The following is a 17,431-nucleotide window of genomic DNA, read 5'->3' on the forward strand; positions in this document are numbered from 1 at the left end:
TTACTTACCTGCTTCACCCACAAATACTTCCACTGGTGTGCTGGTAGGGCTCTCACCAATGACATTGTATGCTGTCATTAGTACTTCATATCTCTTGTATTTTTTCAACTCTGAAAAAGTAAAATATTATATATTAATATTCTATCTTATCATTTATACTATATTACAGATATTTTTAAGACTCCAAGATCTCTTCATCACCATACTTCTCTCTTGGGACACACAGCAATAGAACAGTACAACAGTGCAATGTACTCCATCCTTCCTTAATTCATGGCAGGATTTGAATAATTATGAAAGGTATTTGTGTTGAAAAGGTAAGATTGTCCAGTGCTTCCTCACAGTGTTGCTCCAATAAGAGGAATAAGGATTCCTCCTGGAATATACCCATTCCTGATGAATATTTAGCTAGAGGAACATCTCTAGGTCATTCTTAAGGACAGAAAATGGCTTTGAATGTCAACATATGGGCTCCTTTCCATCTCTACTGGTAGGAAAGAGCTGCAAGCCTTTGCCTAATCCCAGGGATGTTCATCTAGGGAGGCATTTGGCAACTGTGCTGCTCAAAAATGCCTCAGGTGAAGCAGGGTGCAGAGGAAAAACTGCAGTGGGGCATCTGGAGTCCCATTCCAAGTACTCCACGGGGATCCTTCTCCTTCAGCGTGACCACAGCCTGACCATCAACCACAAAGAGAAAGAAGAATTTGAAGGCTGGACTCCATTTGACCACCAGGCACCAAATTCCTTTGCTGACACAGAGAAACTACTCTGCCAGATGAGGCAGGAGAGTGAGAGAAGCGTGAAAAAATCTAGAAAACCCAGTTGTATGCGGGTAATTAACTGATGCAAACGAGGGTGGAGTAGAATCACGTCAACGTCATTAGGGGAGGCAGCGCCTGAGCAGTTTCAGATTTTGCATTTTCAGGATGAAAGAATCAATCCTAACAGATATATTTATCATCTACAATATTTAACAGGGAGATTAGAGTAAGAGGGCGATCAATAATATAAATTGCCCTATTTAAACGAGGTTTGAATTAAGACACGCATGGCCAGGGGTCCAAATTTCTCCCTTTGCCAATAATTTTCCCTGCTATCTATGAATCAGATAGTCCCCTTAACTCGCTGGCTGACAGTATGCCATTGGTTTGGCAAGGTTCAATGAGCCTAATTATATAAGTTTGTCTAATTTCAGTTTCATAGAAGTGTTTACAAGAGTTGTGCTCCCATATCTGACTCCGAGTCCAGCATCATTCCCCAGTCTCGGGCATACTGAAAATGATATTTGATACATCCCTAATTTTTTGATGTGATACCACTAAACTCAGATGGACTGAAAAACGTGTAGCAAGGAAATCAGCAGTAATGGAGCTAAGTTCATAAACAAACAAAAAATAGTAGGATATATAGGATATATAGGATATATAGGATATAGGCAGCTTGTACAGTGAAACTTTATTTTCTGCCATGAAAAGGCCACAAGGGAGATTTTAGTGTTAACTGGATGTGGAAGAAAATGGAACACATGAGAGTTCATGCATGCAACTTTCAGTGGGGATAGGGCTTCATGTTTTTGTTTTTTTTTTTTTTTTAGCCCATCACAATCTGTGACTCAAAAGCCTTGGGCAAAACCTATCTAGTGAACCATCATCACCACAAAGCATTTTGCCTTTTAACTCTGTCGAATGTTATTTTATTCATTTCCAATTGAAAACACCTCTGGAGATGCACATAAATTCATTGGGCCCTCTCTAAACTGTCCTCGTACTCCATGGAATGCCTGAGCATCGCAGTGCTTGAATCATAGAACTAATGATGTGATACAGCTAAGCTCACATGGACTGCAAAATATGTAGCAAGCAAATCAAAATTCATTTAGCATCAGCAATACTGGGTTGTTACAGTCAATAATGTTTTACCTTCCCAGCAGCCACGTTTTTACAACAGCTACCTACTTGCATCATCGATGTCTCTCGGCGTAGGGAAAGCAAAGGCTTAAAGAAAAAAGAAACTGGAGAAAGCAGAATCATTAATCTGTGTTGATTTCTGCTGGATCCACTGAGGAGAGCCATAGGAGTTTGCCTACAGTGTATTTTGAACCATTACAAAGAGTCTCATCTAAAGGCAATGTGCACTTACGTGTTAATTCATACGTCGTTAATGCAGAGCTGCTGTTCACTGTCTTGAAGCTGCTTTGGGCTATTCAGGGTAAGCAAAGCAGAAAGCTTGTTACAGTGCAAGGAAATAGTTATTGCAAATGATGTACAGCAGAGACAGAGGCAAATGAGGCAGCACACCCATACACAGTTTAAGCTGCAGGACTATACCTTGAAGGGCAATAAAATCACATCACTCTCTCGTAACACATCAAAAGCGCCTCGCTCACACGGGGCTGTTTCATTTCCTCCTCAAACAGAGGAACTCACAAATACACAACACAAAAATGTTCTGACTTTTAGATTAAACAGAACAAATGAGGAAAAACCGAAATGATTTCTAAGGGGGAAAACTCTCAGTGGTGCGTTACATCCTGATTTCTCAAGATGCAAAATTCAAAACCTGAAGAGCTGCAGGGGAAAGACCTGGAACGTGGGCCAGAGAGTGAACACTTACATTAGGACAGGACCTGTTTCTTTAAGTGTGAGTTAGATTTCCCACAGTTTCACTTAAAGAATTCAATATTCCTGCTGTGAGTGAATTGTAATAAGATGCTAAGCTGTGCAAAACTGCGGGTCAGTGAGGAACAGAGGTGTTCTAAGGTGAGAATTATGAGGAGAAAGAGGGAAATTTATCTGAAAATACACTTGTCTCCACCCCTTTCTCTCTCTGTCTCTTGACTCCCTGGAGAGGTACAGCTTGTTTTTTCAACTCTACAGCTATTAGGAACATTCCTGCAGGGCCAGGAGAGAAGAGGGAAAAGAGGAAACCGGCTGGTTTCACAGGCTCCCTGACTTGTGAGAGCATCCAAAATCATTACTTCATGATAATGTATACAGTCATTCAGCTTTTGTCTGGGAAAATCCCTTATGCACCTATAAGAGCTTTACATCTCTACTCTGTCCTGGTTAAAACTGCACAGCCTGAGAAATCTCATTAGCACTGACCATGTAAGTGAGGTCACAGTTAGGTGCTTACGTTATATTTAAAGCATCCACTTCTCCCAGACCCTCACAAAAATTCACTCTTGCTTTTGTAGAAATCACTTTTATGAGTTCAGGGTTCATGGAAGATGATGTAAGATATTAAAACAGTCTCACTCAGCCCTATTCTGCTGCTCTTGGAGTATTATCTTATTGTGAATATTCCACTGCCATCAAACATGACAAAAGCTGGTCCCTCCGTGAGCACATCTCATTGCTGGACCATATCTTTCAGGCTCCTGAGTGATCACATCTCTGCCTTCCATCACCTTATTCTGCCTATTCTTCCCTCTGATTTCCTTTTTAGTCTTTGTCTAAAAAGCCTTTTCATTTTTCTATTATTCCTCTCCCTCTCCACCTTCTTTCCATGTGAGCCATAAATCCTAGTGACTAACATGGAAAGCATGCACCTAAAAATTCTTGCTCATCCTTACTGTTTTCTTCTAAAATATGGACAAGAGCTTCGAAATCGTAAAAATTCTATTTAAAAATTCTCCTCAGCTGTTTTCTTACACAGTAAAAAGAAAAACAAAATGCCAATTATAAAAACTATCAAAAAAACAGCAAGAAAGAAAAAAGTTGCCAGCTGAGGAAAATGAAGCGTCTTTCTTTTGTCTCATGGTAGAACAAAGTATACCAGAGTAATCATGAACTGGAAGTAGTGAAAAGCAGGAAATCAGAGGATACCTGGGGGACAGACCATCAATTCCAGCATGCTGGCAGAGATTAGCACAGACCACGACAGTGCTGATCACACAGGATTTACTTGCATTTTTCAGCATCTTCACCCTGACTGTGTAAAACCTGAATTATCCCCAGCACTCTTAGACTTATGTGTTACTTCCATGGGGCAAGAGGGCTTATAGTGTCTGGTGTAATGACAGATTACCATTCTGGGATATTTTAGGGTCCAAATTACAGTAGGCTTACGTGTGAGCTCTGCTCGTAAAGCTGAAGGGTTCTGGATGTTTTTGGATTCTCTTCCAGGTCCAGTGTCATAATCCAGCTCCCGATAGTAGATCCGGTATCCCAACAGCAAACCATTCAGACTCTCCACTTTGGGGGGCTGAAAAACATTCATGTTCAGAACGGGCTTGTTAAGATGTGCATTGCAACAAACATCCATCACAACGGGCAGCAGCTGACAAAGGCCCTGTGTGAAGGGGGACAGTGCTCTGGTGAAAATAGACATTAATAATGTGCAGGGTGGAAGGCTGTGTAATTTGAAAAACACAAGTTAAAGGCAACTGTGATGACTTCCCTCAGCTGTGGCCATTACAAAATCCACACACGATGTACTCCACTAAGAGCCAAGCTCCTCTCCTTCTTGCTCCACTGAAACTTGTGGAAACTTGTGGGTGATAATGAGTATAAATAAGCACGTTCCTGGAAATGCAGGTTGTCAGCCACCAACAGTGGAACAGCCAAACAGTATTTCACTTCTTCTAAGATGAAAAGAAGCAGATTGTTTTGTTAAAGACAGAATTCCTTTAGTGGGTATTTCCCTTGGGGACTGATCACAGGGCATTCTTCATTTGGCATTATTTCACTGAAAGACTGATGAGAAAATAAAAAGGAATTGGTTTGTTCTGGCTTTAATTAGGAAGATGAAACTAGGTCTAATAATAACCTCGTAAAGGCATTTAGAGAGCAGTCACAGTGTGATGGGCTCTGGTGTGTTCCACACGTCCACTCCCACAGAAAAACCCAGGTCTCCTCCATAACAGCTCTGAGCAATTTGGCCACGGGCTGGCTCAGACATGAGATTTTTTTCTTCAGCAACATGCTGGGAGATGCTCAAAGACATAATACCTCAGCAAGGCTTCTTCAGCAGCCCCTCACATCCTCCTTCAGATACAGATACACAGCCAGTACACTGAAAAGGAGATTTTTGTCTGAGTGGCTTGCTTAAATAGAGACAAGCAAAGGGATTCTTCATGTTTGGGAAAAAAATTACTTTCATGAGCCTAATACAGGCTAAGAACTGCAGAGAAGAAAAGATGCCCTGAGTCATTTATCTTCTAAAGATTCTTGTACTGAAATTTAAGGGGCTGAAACTATAAATGAAAAGGATTTTAATGATGATCTCGCCTCTAATCCAGAAAGATCCCTGCCAGCCTTGAGAACTTTACTAAGGAAAAGCCTTCTGTCCATTGTGTAAAAATTAACCGCTGGTATGAAATGCTGTGACAATAGAAGGTAATACCACATGTAATTTTAATGAAGAAAGTAAGGACATTTTTACAGGAAAGGAGGAAGATCCTTGGTAATAACTTGGCTTTCTGCCTCCAGAGATGACAAGAATTTTCCATTACTCCATTACAATGGCAAGAGGGGAGAGACAACTGTCCTGTCTCGGAGCAAAGGACTTTGCTTTGGGTGAGGGCTGAAGGACTTAAGTACAGAGACTGCAGTTCGTGGAAATGAAAAAAGAAAATTATGTGAATCAGAGTATAAGGAACAGACACAGCCACCAGGAAAAGGAGCAGAAGCTGCTCCTGCAAGAAGCCACCTTCTTTTGCAGTTGTCCTGCACAGAGCCTGCTGAAAGCAACTCAAATCATCCCAAGACTTCATTGTTTTTCCTCTGCATGGTTGGAGATCTTTTATTCAGCATTGTTTCATGCTTGTTATTGTTCTCCAGTCTTTGGAGAAGCTCTGAACACCTTTCACTACTATTTAGCATCTGCATTACAGGATGACTCTGTGAACGCAGGATTGTGAGGGAACTCAGGAATCATCAGGACTGGGACCTCACCACTGCAGAGACCCACCTGCCTAAAGTCCCTTTCACCAAGAGAACAACCTCCACCTGAAAACAAGCTGATTTTTCTGCTTTCCAGTATTCCTGTTGGAAAGCTGTTTCAAGCCTCACTACTTGGGTGGTTAGAAACCCTCATTTAATTTCTAATCTAAATAATTCATAGCTAGTTTCTAACCATTTGTTCCTGTGCTAACATTGCCTTTTGGGTTAAATTGTTCTTCTCCCTGTGGGGTGTTTACTCCTGTGATGTATTTTAGAAAGGGCAATCATATTCCCTCTACGACTACATTTTACAAGGCAAATAAATCAAGCTCTTGTACAACAGCCTTTCCCAGTCTCAGACTGAGCCCCTTGTCCAAGGGACTAAGCAAATAGACCAAAGTGCCTTCTCCAGAGCTGCCCAGTGATGTTATGGCTCACAGACCAGCTGAAATGCTCTCCTGTGCAAGGAGATGAGGTGTGGTTTAATGGAAATTACTAGTATCTCTCTCCTGATCTTTTCTCTTTTCCAATCTTTTGACTCCTCTCTTTTTTTTCCTATATTATACTGAAGTTGCTTTAGCCCTGATGGTGCCCTTACAGAGAAGGGCTCCACAGCACAGCAGTGGCCTTGCCCCACTCTGACTTCTCCCATTTTAACTGCTAATAATCTTTTTTAAATTAAAGAAAAAACGTTGAGATGGAATATCCTACAGAACCTTAGAAGGAAAACCTTGCTGAAGCTGAGAAAGAGACTGCTATTGCCTGCCCTGCCATGTAACTGCTTAACAGGTAAAGCTTAAATTCTCATTACAGTCTGACACTGATTTGTTCATAGCAAACAATGCCTTTCTATGCTATCATGTGATTCTCCATTTTTTCCTTCCTTGAAATTTGAGACAGGAAAGCTCAGAAAATAAATGGTTTGCAAACTGTCTTTCTCCTTGCATGGAAATGAAGATTCTTTCCTGAAAAGGGTACTCTGGTAAAAGGTCAGGTCTTCCCCTTCCTATCTGTCTTTCATGGACAAAACTCTGCTTTTGATGTAATGGATTATTTAGGATTTTGTAGAAAGGCCTGAGGGATCTGCTGAAATAGGTAAAATGATTATGAGTGGCAGCCCATAATGTTGCACAGCAGTAAGAGAAATATTTTTGTGCTGTTTAAAAATAAATAAAAAAAAAAGACCAAAATGTAACTTTGAATAATTGTTCTCTCTAAGGTAGAAGCAGAACAGTACATGATCCTGATGTTAAGTGTAACATCCTCCAGAACATTTGAATTAACCTTGCATTATTGATACAACAGACCTCCATGGAAATTACTTATTTTCTTCCTCCTTTAAATTTAAAAATAACGGACTGATTGGACCAAGCAGCTGAAAGCCCAGATAGTGCATCTAGAGTTTGTTTTGTGAATTATTAACAGAGCTCAAAGTTAAAAATTTAGCTTTGCTTAGAAACCCACTCTCCCATTAAGCTTGACTGCTGTTTGCAGTTTACATTATTTCCTTGACACTGCTGTGAAACTTCCTCTTAATTGGTGGCTATTGTGGGACTTGAAGACTTTTGTTTATTTGAAAAATATAGTATGGTTGAATTACCAGGACCTATTAATATACATGTAGTAATGACATGTAATCGCCCACAACTCCCTTGAGATGGCTCTGGCACAACAACCCCATTTCATTTTCATGAAATAAAAAGCATCCAATTACCTAAACAACCACCTATTTCACATTAACCACACACCAATAATCAGTCAATTGGGGGAATGTTTATTTCCCTGGCCCATCCTGCCTCACATCCTCTTTGTCCTCTCTTTCTATACCTTTCTTTCCTTCGCTGTGGGCTGTAGTTGTAGGTGGGGAGGCAGATTCACATCCCTCCATAATTCCTTTGGTAAAACTGCTCAACATGTCTCCTATTTGCTCAACATGCTGTAAGCAATGTTGTTGCTCAGGATTATGCTGGTGAATTTGGGCCAGTCACCCAGGAGCACAGCCAGGCATATTTTTAAAGTGCTGCTGCACAGCAATAAACAGACCCTCGTACACATATTTTTCTTCCAAAAATGAAAGGAGTCCCATCTGTACTGTAAACGCATATGTACATTTTTCACTATAATGCAATCTGTCCAAAGTTATCCTTATTATGTGTGGGGGACATTGTCTTGGGAGCAGGGTGGGCAGAGGCTTTCCAGGATAGGTTATGGATAACGTGCAGTACCCCACTGGGTTCCCTCTATTAATGCTCACTCTGCAAAAAGAAGCCTCAGGCACTGGGTCACAAAATGTTCCTGCATCGCCCAGGAGGCCAGGATTGAGAGATAAAGGGAGGCAGAGGAAATGCCAATATAAAATGCAGACTTGGCATGAATAGTTCCCTGTCCAGCTCAGAGGGATCATGGAGAGCTCAAACTTTCTTTCTTTCTGTTCTCTGAAGAAGTCTCGATTTTTCTCTCTCAAAGAGCCAAAAGGGCACCTGGAGTTCCTCAGAGGTATGAATGGGATCTCAGGCACTGATCTCAGGCTTCTGATCATTTCAGCAGCAGGAGGAGGCCAGACATGATGTGAACCAAAAGGAGCCTTTTGATTACCTGATTTTACCGCCACTGCACTCCATGGAATGTTTTCCATGTAAAGATGCACATCTATCAATATCAACAAAAGGACAGGAGAATCTGACAAGTAATGACCTTGGACACGGCTACAGAAACTACTTTACCTCCCAAACTTCTCATGGGGCAAAAAGTAAAAGCAACTGTCAGAAATTTCCATCCATCACTAAAATCTATGCTAGGTCAGGAAAATAAGGAAGTAGCTGCAGTCCTTAAACTTTACTACAATAGTTCCAGCTCAGGAAAATGTCCCTGGCAATGTACCATTAAGGTCAACAAGTCAAAACAACCAAAAATCTGTTCCAGAAATATCACATTTTTTCATTTTACCTACCTGCCACTGCACAAGGACAGAGGAAGTCGTGTGGGGAGTCACTAACACAGAACTGGGTGGTTCATCTGGAACTAAACGAGAGAGAAATGAAAGAAAAAGAGTTATGGCAAAAGGGTGGAAAAGAGGCAGCTTTTATTTCTCAGATTCTCCTTCTTCAGTGCTGAAGAAAATCTTCCATCCCAACTGCTACGTGGTGGGTCTCAAAAGCAGTGTGGTGGATATGGATATTGGAACCCGGGCAGAAGCCAGGCACTTCTCCTACATCCCTTGCTCTACCTGTGGCCTTGGCAGCTTGAGCAGGAACAAGAAAAGCTGAGGGCATAAACCTGAAGGAAACGGCAGCAGCCAGTGCTCACAAACCACTGGGTGCTCATTTGAAAGGAAGTTAAACCAGCTGTGTGAGGGCTCCAAAGTGTGAGCAAACTGCTCCCAGATTCTTCATGAGATTTATGCCACAGTTGGGGCAAGCCCATCTCCTATTTAGGAGTCTGTGTCAAATAGTCACATATTATCCTAGTTAGGGCAGCTTGATTTACCACAGGTTAACCCCTTCCTGTGCCCATGGCCTGTAGCACACACAGGCACCACAGCAGCTCAAACACAGAAGGCAAAGGCTTATCAGGAGCTGACAGCCCTCCACAGCACAACGCTCTGGTGGCAGCACTGGGTCTGCTCAGCAGAATAAATGTTGAGTTTGTTGAGGAGGTGAGAAGCTTCCACAGCGTTTCCCCGTCGCATTGTGAGGGGGCCAAGCACAACTCTGGATTCACTGTAGCTAAATTCAAAGAGAATTTAAAATAAAACTTTAAATTCTGAAACAGTGAGTCAGTGCTGCCTCGTCAGCGCAGTCACAGCCCACACCGATCCCGCAGCGGCTGCGCAGGAAGGTGGAGAGTCAGGATGTCATTAAAGGGCTGCTTGGCACATTGCTCAGGTGTTACATGGGTTCTTGTTTAGCTTCGGATACTCCTGAGCTGTGTCCTCTCTTTTTCTGATTTCAAGATCACAGTCTTTAAACTCTCCTTTGCAAAATGGTTTCCTGCTTTTGTATCTCGGTGTCCTCCTTCCTTGCTCTGTAAGAAATCCTGAAGAATTTCTAGCACCATGTATATAGAACCATAAAATCGTTCAGGTTGGAAAAGACCTCTAAGATGATTGAGTCCAACCATTAAGTCAGCACTTCCAAGTTCACCACTGAACCACGTCCCCAGGTGCCACATCTACACGTCTTTTAAATCCTTCCAGGGATGGTGACTCCACCACTGCCCTGGGCAGCCAATTCCAGTGCTTGACAACCCCTTCAGTGAAGACTTTTCCCTAATATCCAATCTAAGCCTCCCCTGGTGCAACCTGAGGCCATTTCCTCATGTCCTGTCACTTGTTACTTGGGAGAAGAGATCGACCCCCACCTCACAACACCCATATATATATATTTATATATGTATGTATTCCAGTATTACTCAGTTTTCCAGGGTAACAGTACATACTGATGCTTTTTCATACTTTGCAGAGTTCCTTTTTCCATTTAAGACATCAGAGCTACTTCTGCATTCAGGCATCGACTTTATACAATCAAGGAATTAGAAGCTGATCTCTAAGGCTAAAAATAAAAGCCTTGTCAATGTCATTCACAGTTTATTAGTCCTGATCTGCAGGATTAAATGCTCATGTTTCCAGGAGCTTCATACTCTTTCTTACTTATACCTCAGCAATTTTGCCATATTGCAGACTGATGTGGATTGTGAGGGAAAACAACTGAAGAAACTTCTTCAAATGTATGCAAGGTTCTACATTTATTTTTAATGATCTCTTGTAAATTATTCAATTTCTGCAAAGATAATGGTTAGTGCAGAGTTTGGAAGCCAATCAAACGAAGTTTAATTCCATTTTGAGACTCCTGAAAGTATGATTCATTGTCAGAGGGCACAGCAGGACACTTGAGGCTGCCTGTTAATTCAGCCGTATCTCATGCTACCTGTATCAACTTCCTATGAACAAACCTGCATCGGCTGTTGATTTTCACTGCACAGTCCCAGTGGAAATCACATTGCAGTGGGTCCAGCAGACCCAGGAGCCCTGGGAAGTGCCCACCCCGTGGAGCTCCTCCTGCCTTACCATCCTGCAGGGTCGTGACCGCCTCTGTCTCTGCGCTGAAGTCGCTGTCCCCGATGTCGTTGGTTGCCTTCACTCGCAGCTTGTAAGAGGTGAACGGGTTCAAGCTGTGGAACGTAAAAAATAAAGCTGAGGGATGAAACCTCCCCACATCACCACAACTTGCCTCTACAGAGAACCTGCCCATTGCCAACCAAAGTCATTCAGCAGTTTGTCTCTTCTCCCCATCGCCTTTTCTCTGCAGCCTCCCCCAGCTTCCTCGTGACGTGGGGGTGTTTGCACCCCTGCTGCCATCAGCATCTTCTCAGATGTCCACTGGCCTCAGTTCCCAAAAACACTCCTGGATTCACCACAGAACTGGGCGCCAGAAAACAGACGTGAAGCTGCAACTCATGGAGCAGCCTATGGATGGGGCTTGTTGGGAAGGACAAGCTGTGCTGTTATTCAAGTTCTGCATGGCTGTGCAAAACCTGGCTTTCAAGGTGCTTTGCTGAGATATCCTCAAAACTGATCCTCAGAGCATGGAGGGGGATTACAGGTGGAGGCAGGTAACATGCCCAGGGTTGGCCAGTGCACAGCAGGCACTGTAATTCAGAGCATCAGCCTCCTGACTAATCCCTTACACCACACCACTTGATCAGTGCATTTTGTTCCTACTGAATTTCAAATTAATGCTATTACCTGGATTATTTAATAAAGACAGCAACAACAGGTTCCCTGCAGCTCTTTTATCTATGTGGGGCTTTAAGATATGCAAAGAGTGATTTCCAGCTGACACAACCTTCACAGAGATGCTTCTGTCTTGGCTTGGCAGGGGAAGGTGAGGGGGAGGCTGCCTTTGGAGTCACAGGCAGAGGCTTGAAATGCAGAGCTGTAACTTACAGGGGATTTAGCTAATTAATTGGTAGTGTCTAGCCATCCGCTGGCAGATGTAACACTGACTGCAAACCCAAGTAAAGTTACTTGTAAGGAATGATTAAACATCAAGGATAATGCATCCTGATGGGCAGCACTCTCACATCTACGACTCTTCCGGACTTCCACAGGAAAATGCTTTTAGCAAGGAGCAGAAGAAATCTCTTTAAGCAGTGCCACCCTATTAGGACACCATTACTTACCTATAGCAACTTGAATAACTTGAATCATTGTTTCCAGTCTTTTGTTTTCAGTCACGTCAATGCCAAGTCTAAATGACATAGATGGCTGCCTTGTTTTTACAGGTTTTGACTGGAAATGTGCTGGCACAGGACCAGTGAGCTGTCATATACCATAGCCACTGCTGCTTTTATAACTGGCCTGAAAAATCTGTATCTGAATGATTTGAATACTTGATTCTCCTAAAGCTCATGGCTTTTTAGAAATAATCAGATTTGTACCAGCTCGTCAACAGAGGAAATGGACAGCAAAACAAGTACCTGCTCATAGACATTCAATTACTTTTGCCAATGTTACAAGGACTTTAATTACACTAGCATTGCTGAAGATATAATGAAGCCTGAATAACAAAGTTTAAACATTCCGATGCTATCTATAAACTTCAGTATGGAAAATACAGATAAAAATGGCTCTCATTTCATCTGGAAAAGCTTATATAGAGATAATTGCAATGCAGCATTCAGAGTGGATTTTAACATCAGTCAGTACTGAAAGGATTTTTAACTAGTTGTATTTTACAGAGCACTGTGTAGCTACATATGATTTAGCCTGAGTGGTGTTATCTGCGGTGCTGAGCTTCCAGGAAGGGCTTCAAAAAGATGCACTGCAGTCCAACTTTAATTAGATTTATTGCGTGACCTTCAGCAAATCTCTCAACTGCTGTTCATAACACCACCTCTAAAATGGGAGCAGTGACCTCACTTAACCTCTCTCCCTCCCAAGAAGACTGTGAAGCTGAGCGATGCTTGTTTTGGTTTCCCAGCTCTTGGGAAAGTGTGGGAATTTCTATGGTAGCCTGGGATCATATGGTACCTTTCGATAATGCAGGACGTCGCCTCGTGGCTGATGGAAGAGGAGTAGGTTTGCCAGTCTCCACTGGGCAGTTCTCGCACTTGGACTGTAAAATATCGGATCGGTGAAGATCCATCACTTCCAGGGACCCACTTCAGCAGCAGACTCCGTGAGGACACGTCGCTCTGGGGGGTCATCACCTGCCTGGGAGGTGCTGGTCGTTCTGCAATTAAACCATAATTCGGTGCTGCTTTGAGAGGAAATTCCAGACAACGTAAAATGTGACAGCCTGATCAGATTTTCATAGTGGTAATGCCACAGGAGATTGAACTTTTGGATGAAGTATACAACCATCCCATTCCTTAACCTTCTCCTGCAAAGAGGAGCACTAAAACTGACTCTTATCTCCCTGCATCAAAGGTCAGCATTGAATATACACCTTCCTAGCAGTGAACCTCAAACTTGAGAGGGGTCTTGGCCTGGAAGGTTAAGGAAGAATCACTAGGACTGGTAGTCAAGCAAAGCAAGGCAATCTTTACTGAAACTCACCTGTGCTTCTGTCTGCAGTTGCTCTTTTGAAAGAATTTGCCTATAAATTAGCTCACTTTTTAACCTATTCTTACTCCTTGGTACCAGGGACTTTGTTCTCTCTGTGCTATGTAGCATCCTTTTCCCCCAGCTGCTGCCCAGTCGAGGCACAAAGGAGAGAAAGGGATGAGCTGGAACAGGCTGTTGTGTTGCAGAGTCCAAGCACACACAGCTGATACTGAATTCCTGCACCAGCCCTCTCTGGCAAGGATCTGGGAACTATCAGCAGCTCCTGGTGCTGCTGCTTCCAAACCCAGGCCTGGAGCTAGTGGGGAGCTGGGGCTGGAGCACCTGCTGCAGGTCACTTCCAGAGCTTCCCAGCTCTTCCCTTTGTACCCACTAACCTTGAACCTGCAAAGTCAAATCAGCCTGTGCTGAGGGAGATCCCTCCAGAGTAATTACCAGCACACCTCTGAGATGAGCAGGGAATGGTAATGCAGGTGTAAGCATGCCAGTCCCCAACTGTTTCATTACAGATCTCCTTTCCCGTCACCGCATCTCAGCACTCCATCGATTTCAATAGAGAAACTCTATAGAGTGAGGAATAATTGTTTAATTGTTTATCATGAAGATTATTGATTCTGATTAAAATGTGTGGCATGTAATAAAGCAAAAATTGATTGGAGACACCGCAGTGACTTGCTTTTGAGAAGCAATTCAATTCAACTTCATCAGCACTTGTTTCCATAAACACACCTCTGCCTGCCTGGTTCCTCACAGCTCCATATGGCAAGCACTTCATTTCCCTGCCACTGCCTAAAACCATTTCCTGTGTGTTCTGGCATTTCTCTGCAGCCTGCTCTTGCTGACATCAGTGCCCAAAGACTTGTAAGCTATTAGCTGGAGGAAGCCCTGGGTGCCAGCAGCCTGCGAGCCGCAGTACAACGCAAAAGGTCAGTGCCTTACACTGACAGGCTGAGACAGGTATGCAGGTTATTCCATCCAAGGAAGTGAGTGTCATGCAGGGATTTTATAAACTCTGCTGATGTGCTTTGCTGTTGTGGGCAGGTCAGATCTTGCAGTCAGTCTCCCACGGCTCGGTTTCCTTCCGCTGCTAATGGGAGATCTTAAAATCTTCTGTGTTGCAAGATATATTCCCTGACTGTTTGTACAAAACCATTAGTATAAAGAGTTTATTTATGGGAGTTTAGCCACAAGCAAATGCTAAGGTGAGCTGTTTGTGCAGGAATGTAAGGCTTGACTGTACCAGTCCACATGACTCTATGGACTACTTTTAATTTCTTGCTACATTTACATTTTCTGACTCAGTTCTGCCCTGAACACTGGTGTTGATTATTCTGAAGTACCACTGTGTAGATCCAAAGCACTGCAGCAGAACCTCTCGAGAACACAGCCACAATATAATTTGGGATCTATAAATTACAGGTATCATTGTAAAATGTAAAATAATGTATTTTCCTTATCCAAGGAATTTACAAGGACGCAAGTGAACAATTTTGCTAATTTTCAAGGGAATTTTTGTGTCTGTCTACCTCAGTATTGAGGACTACAAGGATATCAAATGCATTGTTATTAATGGAAATAAAATATCTTTTTTACTCTAGGATATTTACTGTTATATATACAAGTTTTGGGTTAATTTCTTGTTAGCAGAATAGCTGCACTGGATAAATTTCTTTATCACCCCCTTATATTGTTCTTGCTGATGTGAGAATACACATTCTTCTCCCTACACTTTATACACGGGATCGCTTCAGTTAACTCTTGGTTCCATAGCATGTGTAGAGACAGCAGAGCTGTCCATCAAAAAGAGAAAGGGTTCATACTATACTATGACTTGCCTTCTCAAGATAACCCTAAAGCACTGATAGCAAGAAGGGATCATTGTTCCCACAGCAGAGCCGGGAGTTCTGACTTGAGCTATTGTGTATCCTCGTGCAAGGTCTGGGAAATTTGAGCACATTTTATTGAGAAGGAGAGGCTCTGAGCTTTGAGACTCCACTTTATTTGGCACGGTGGGTTTTTTTGAAGCTTCCACATGCTGGACTTTGAACTTCCCCTTTGACAGCAATCAGACAGGGGTGGAAGAAACCTTGAGCAGATAAATCTCTTTGACGGACAGTATCTTTAGCAGAGGCATTCTCAGGTTTCAAATACAGCTCCAGAGGTTCTCTCTCTGAGGACTGCACTGTTATGCACGGAGAAGGCTGCACATGACCTAGAGGGCTATGCCAGTGGGAATTTTAACTCCAACCACACAGGCCAGAAGTAGTTGAAATGCACCTCACAGGTTCTTGCTGCTGGTGGTTGAGCATCAGACCAACGCCCTCTCTTCTTAGAAGTGTTAGAGGAAAACAACAGGGAAGACATTGTGGACAAATAAAATGGGAAATCCTTACTCTTGCCCTAAATGATTTGCAAGGTGTAGAAAGGACTTTAAGCAAAAGATTACTTAGTAGGCACACTTTAAGAACTAAAAGTAAATGTAACTGGTTGTATCATAGTGCAAGAATGGGGCAAGAACTAAGACCAGGCCCAGAAGCACATGTAAAAGTTCTAACAATAGTTGAAAGACATCTGAGGAGGTCTGCCCTGGTGACCTGCTGAAGTGTGCTTCTCTCTGAACAGTGATTTTTATAAATCACACAAGCTGCATGGTTTTGACTTTTGAGTGAGTAGTTTTCTTAAAGATCAATATCCAGACAGCACAATGGGTCAGAGCAGCACGTCACGCAAAACCCAGTGATGCTGGTAGAGTTACCCTGGTTGCTTTTGACTTTGTCAGCTCAAGGGACCAGATACATCCTTTGCATATGGTGTAAGACCAGAGGAAAACCCACCCTCCTGTTCTCCACCAACATATTCACCAAAATATCCTCTTTTAGCTCTGAATTAAAAAAAACCCCAGAAACAAACCTTCATGAACAAGTAGAAAATGCAATTTTTCTATCTGGCAGCTCTGTTCTAAAACTGGAAAAAGGAGCAGTTACTTGAGCCAAAGCATTAAAAACAAGCAATGATGCAGAGCAGATCCTGTAATACCTTACACGTCTTTCACATTTTGATACGTTTGGTATCTAAGCATCTGGTTTCATTTATAGACATGTATAAATGCTGACTTCAGGCAGATTCCCTTCAGAACAGAATTTGACCAGAGATGCAGATTGCAAACAACCATTTTATGGCTGATGGAAGAAACAGAAAAGGTCTGGGCAATCCAGATGCAAACGCTCTGCTCGAGCCTGTGGCAGTGAAAGGCCAGAGTAATTACAGACACATTAGGTCAGGGCTGAGGTACAATAGAGGAGCTGTGGAGAAATTCTGCAACACCACTGCCTCTCATTTTGCGTTCCTTAATCAATATAATTCATCCATCACTTACTTTCTTAAGACTGCAATCTTTCTAGAAAACGAGAGAGCTGAAAAAAAGCCATCTGACTGCAAAAGGAGGCTGCATATGGCCAATATAGCAGCTGATGGAAAAATCAATTCCAACAGCCCGGCAGGTTAGAAGAACTGTGCCTCATAAAAGTCTGTCTTGCTTTCTCAAATCATGATGTTGCTATGGTTTGGGGCAGGTTTATGGGGTGAGAAGGAGGAGGTGTACAGGCTGTGGGCTGTTATTAAAACTCCCCTAAGCACAGCTCAGGCTCCAAGGCAGGCACGGGAAGGCTCTCAACCCGCGGCTGGAAGCATTACCTCGTTTTTCGGTGGTGATCACCGTGGCTTCCAGGGGCTCCCCCCAGCCCTGCCTGGTCTTGGCAGATGTCCTGAAGATGTAGGCTGACTCCGGGGTGAGGTCTGTGGCCGTGAACTGCCGCACTGTCGAGCCGACCTCCACCGTGGTGAACTTGTTTGGGCTGCTGCTGGCCAGGCGATAGGCGACCTGGTACCCTGCAAGCACAGCACCAGCCAGAGAGGGGGAAAGGGTGAGCTGCTTTTACTAGCAGGGACAAAAGAGCACCAGAACTATTAGTTTATCATAATT

General features: G+C 43.0%; 1 protein-coding gene across 6 annotated transcripts in view; it reads right to left on the reverse strand.

Annotated features, from left to right (window-relative positions):
- The window catches only part of SDK1 (sidekick cell adhesion molecule 1), a 394,324-nt gene that overhangs the window by 47,537 nt on the left and 329,356 nt on the right, over nucleotides 1–17,431 (reverse strand). For 5 of the 6 annotated variants that reach the window (XM_051782501.1, XM_051782510.1, XM_051782512.1 and 2 more), the window contains 7 exons: nucleotides 17,143–17,337; nucleotides 12,916–13,117; nucleotides 10,951–11,054; nucleotides 8,836–8,906; nucleotides 4,071–4,206; nucleotides 2,140–2,199; nucleotides 9–110 (listed from right to left, as the gene is read on the reverse strand). In XM_051782501.1, coding sequence (XP_051638461.1) covers nucleotides 9–110; nucleotides 2,140–2,199; nucleotides 4,071–4,206; nucleotides 8,836–8,906; nucleotides 10,951–11,054; nucleotides 12,916–13,117; nucleotides 17,143–17,337 — 870 coding nt within the window. The remainder of the gene's footprint in view (nucleotides 1–8; nucleotides 111–2,139; nucleotides 2,200–4,070; nucleotides 4,207–8,835; nucleotides 8,907–10,950; nucleotides 11,055–12,915; nucleotides 13,118–17,142; nucleotides 17,338–17,431) is intronic. The other variant, XM_051782514.1, reaches the window with a different exon arrangement.

The sequence above is a fragment of the Manacus candei genome, unplaced genomic scaffold (assembly GCF_025592945.1).
Source record: "Manacus candei isolate 608988 ecotype Guabito, Panama unplaced genomic scaffold, ASM2559294v1 h1tg000002l, whole genome shotgun sequence".
In the NCBI taxonomy this organism is placed as follows: domain Eukaryota; kingdom Metazoa; phylum Chordata; class Aves; order Passeriformes; family Pipridae; genus Manacus; species Manacus candei.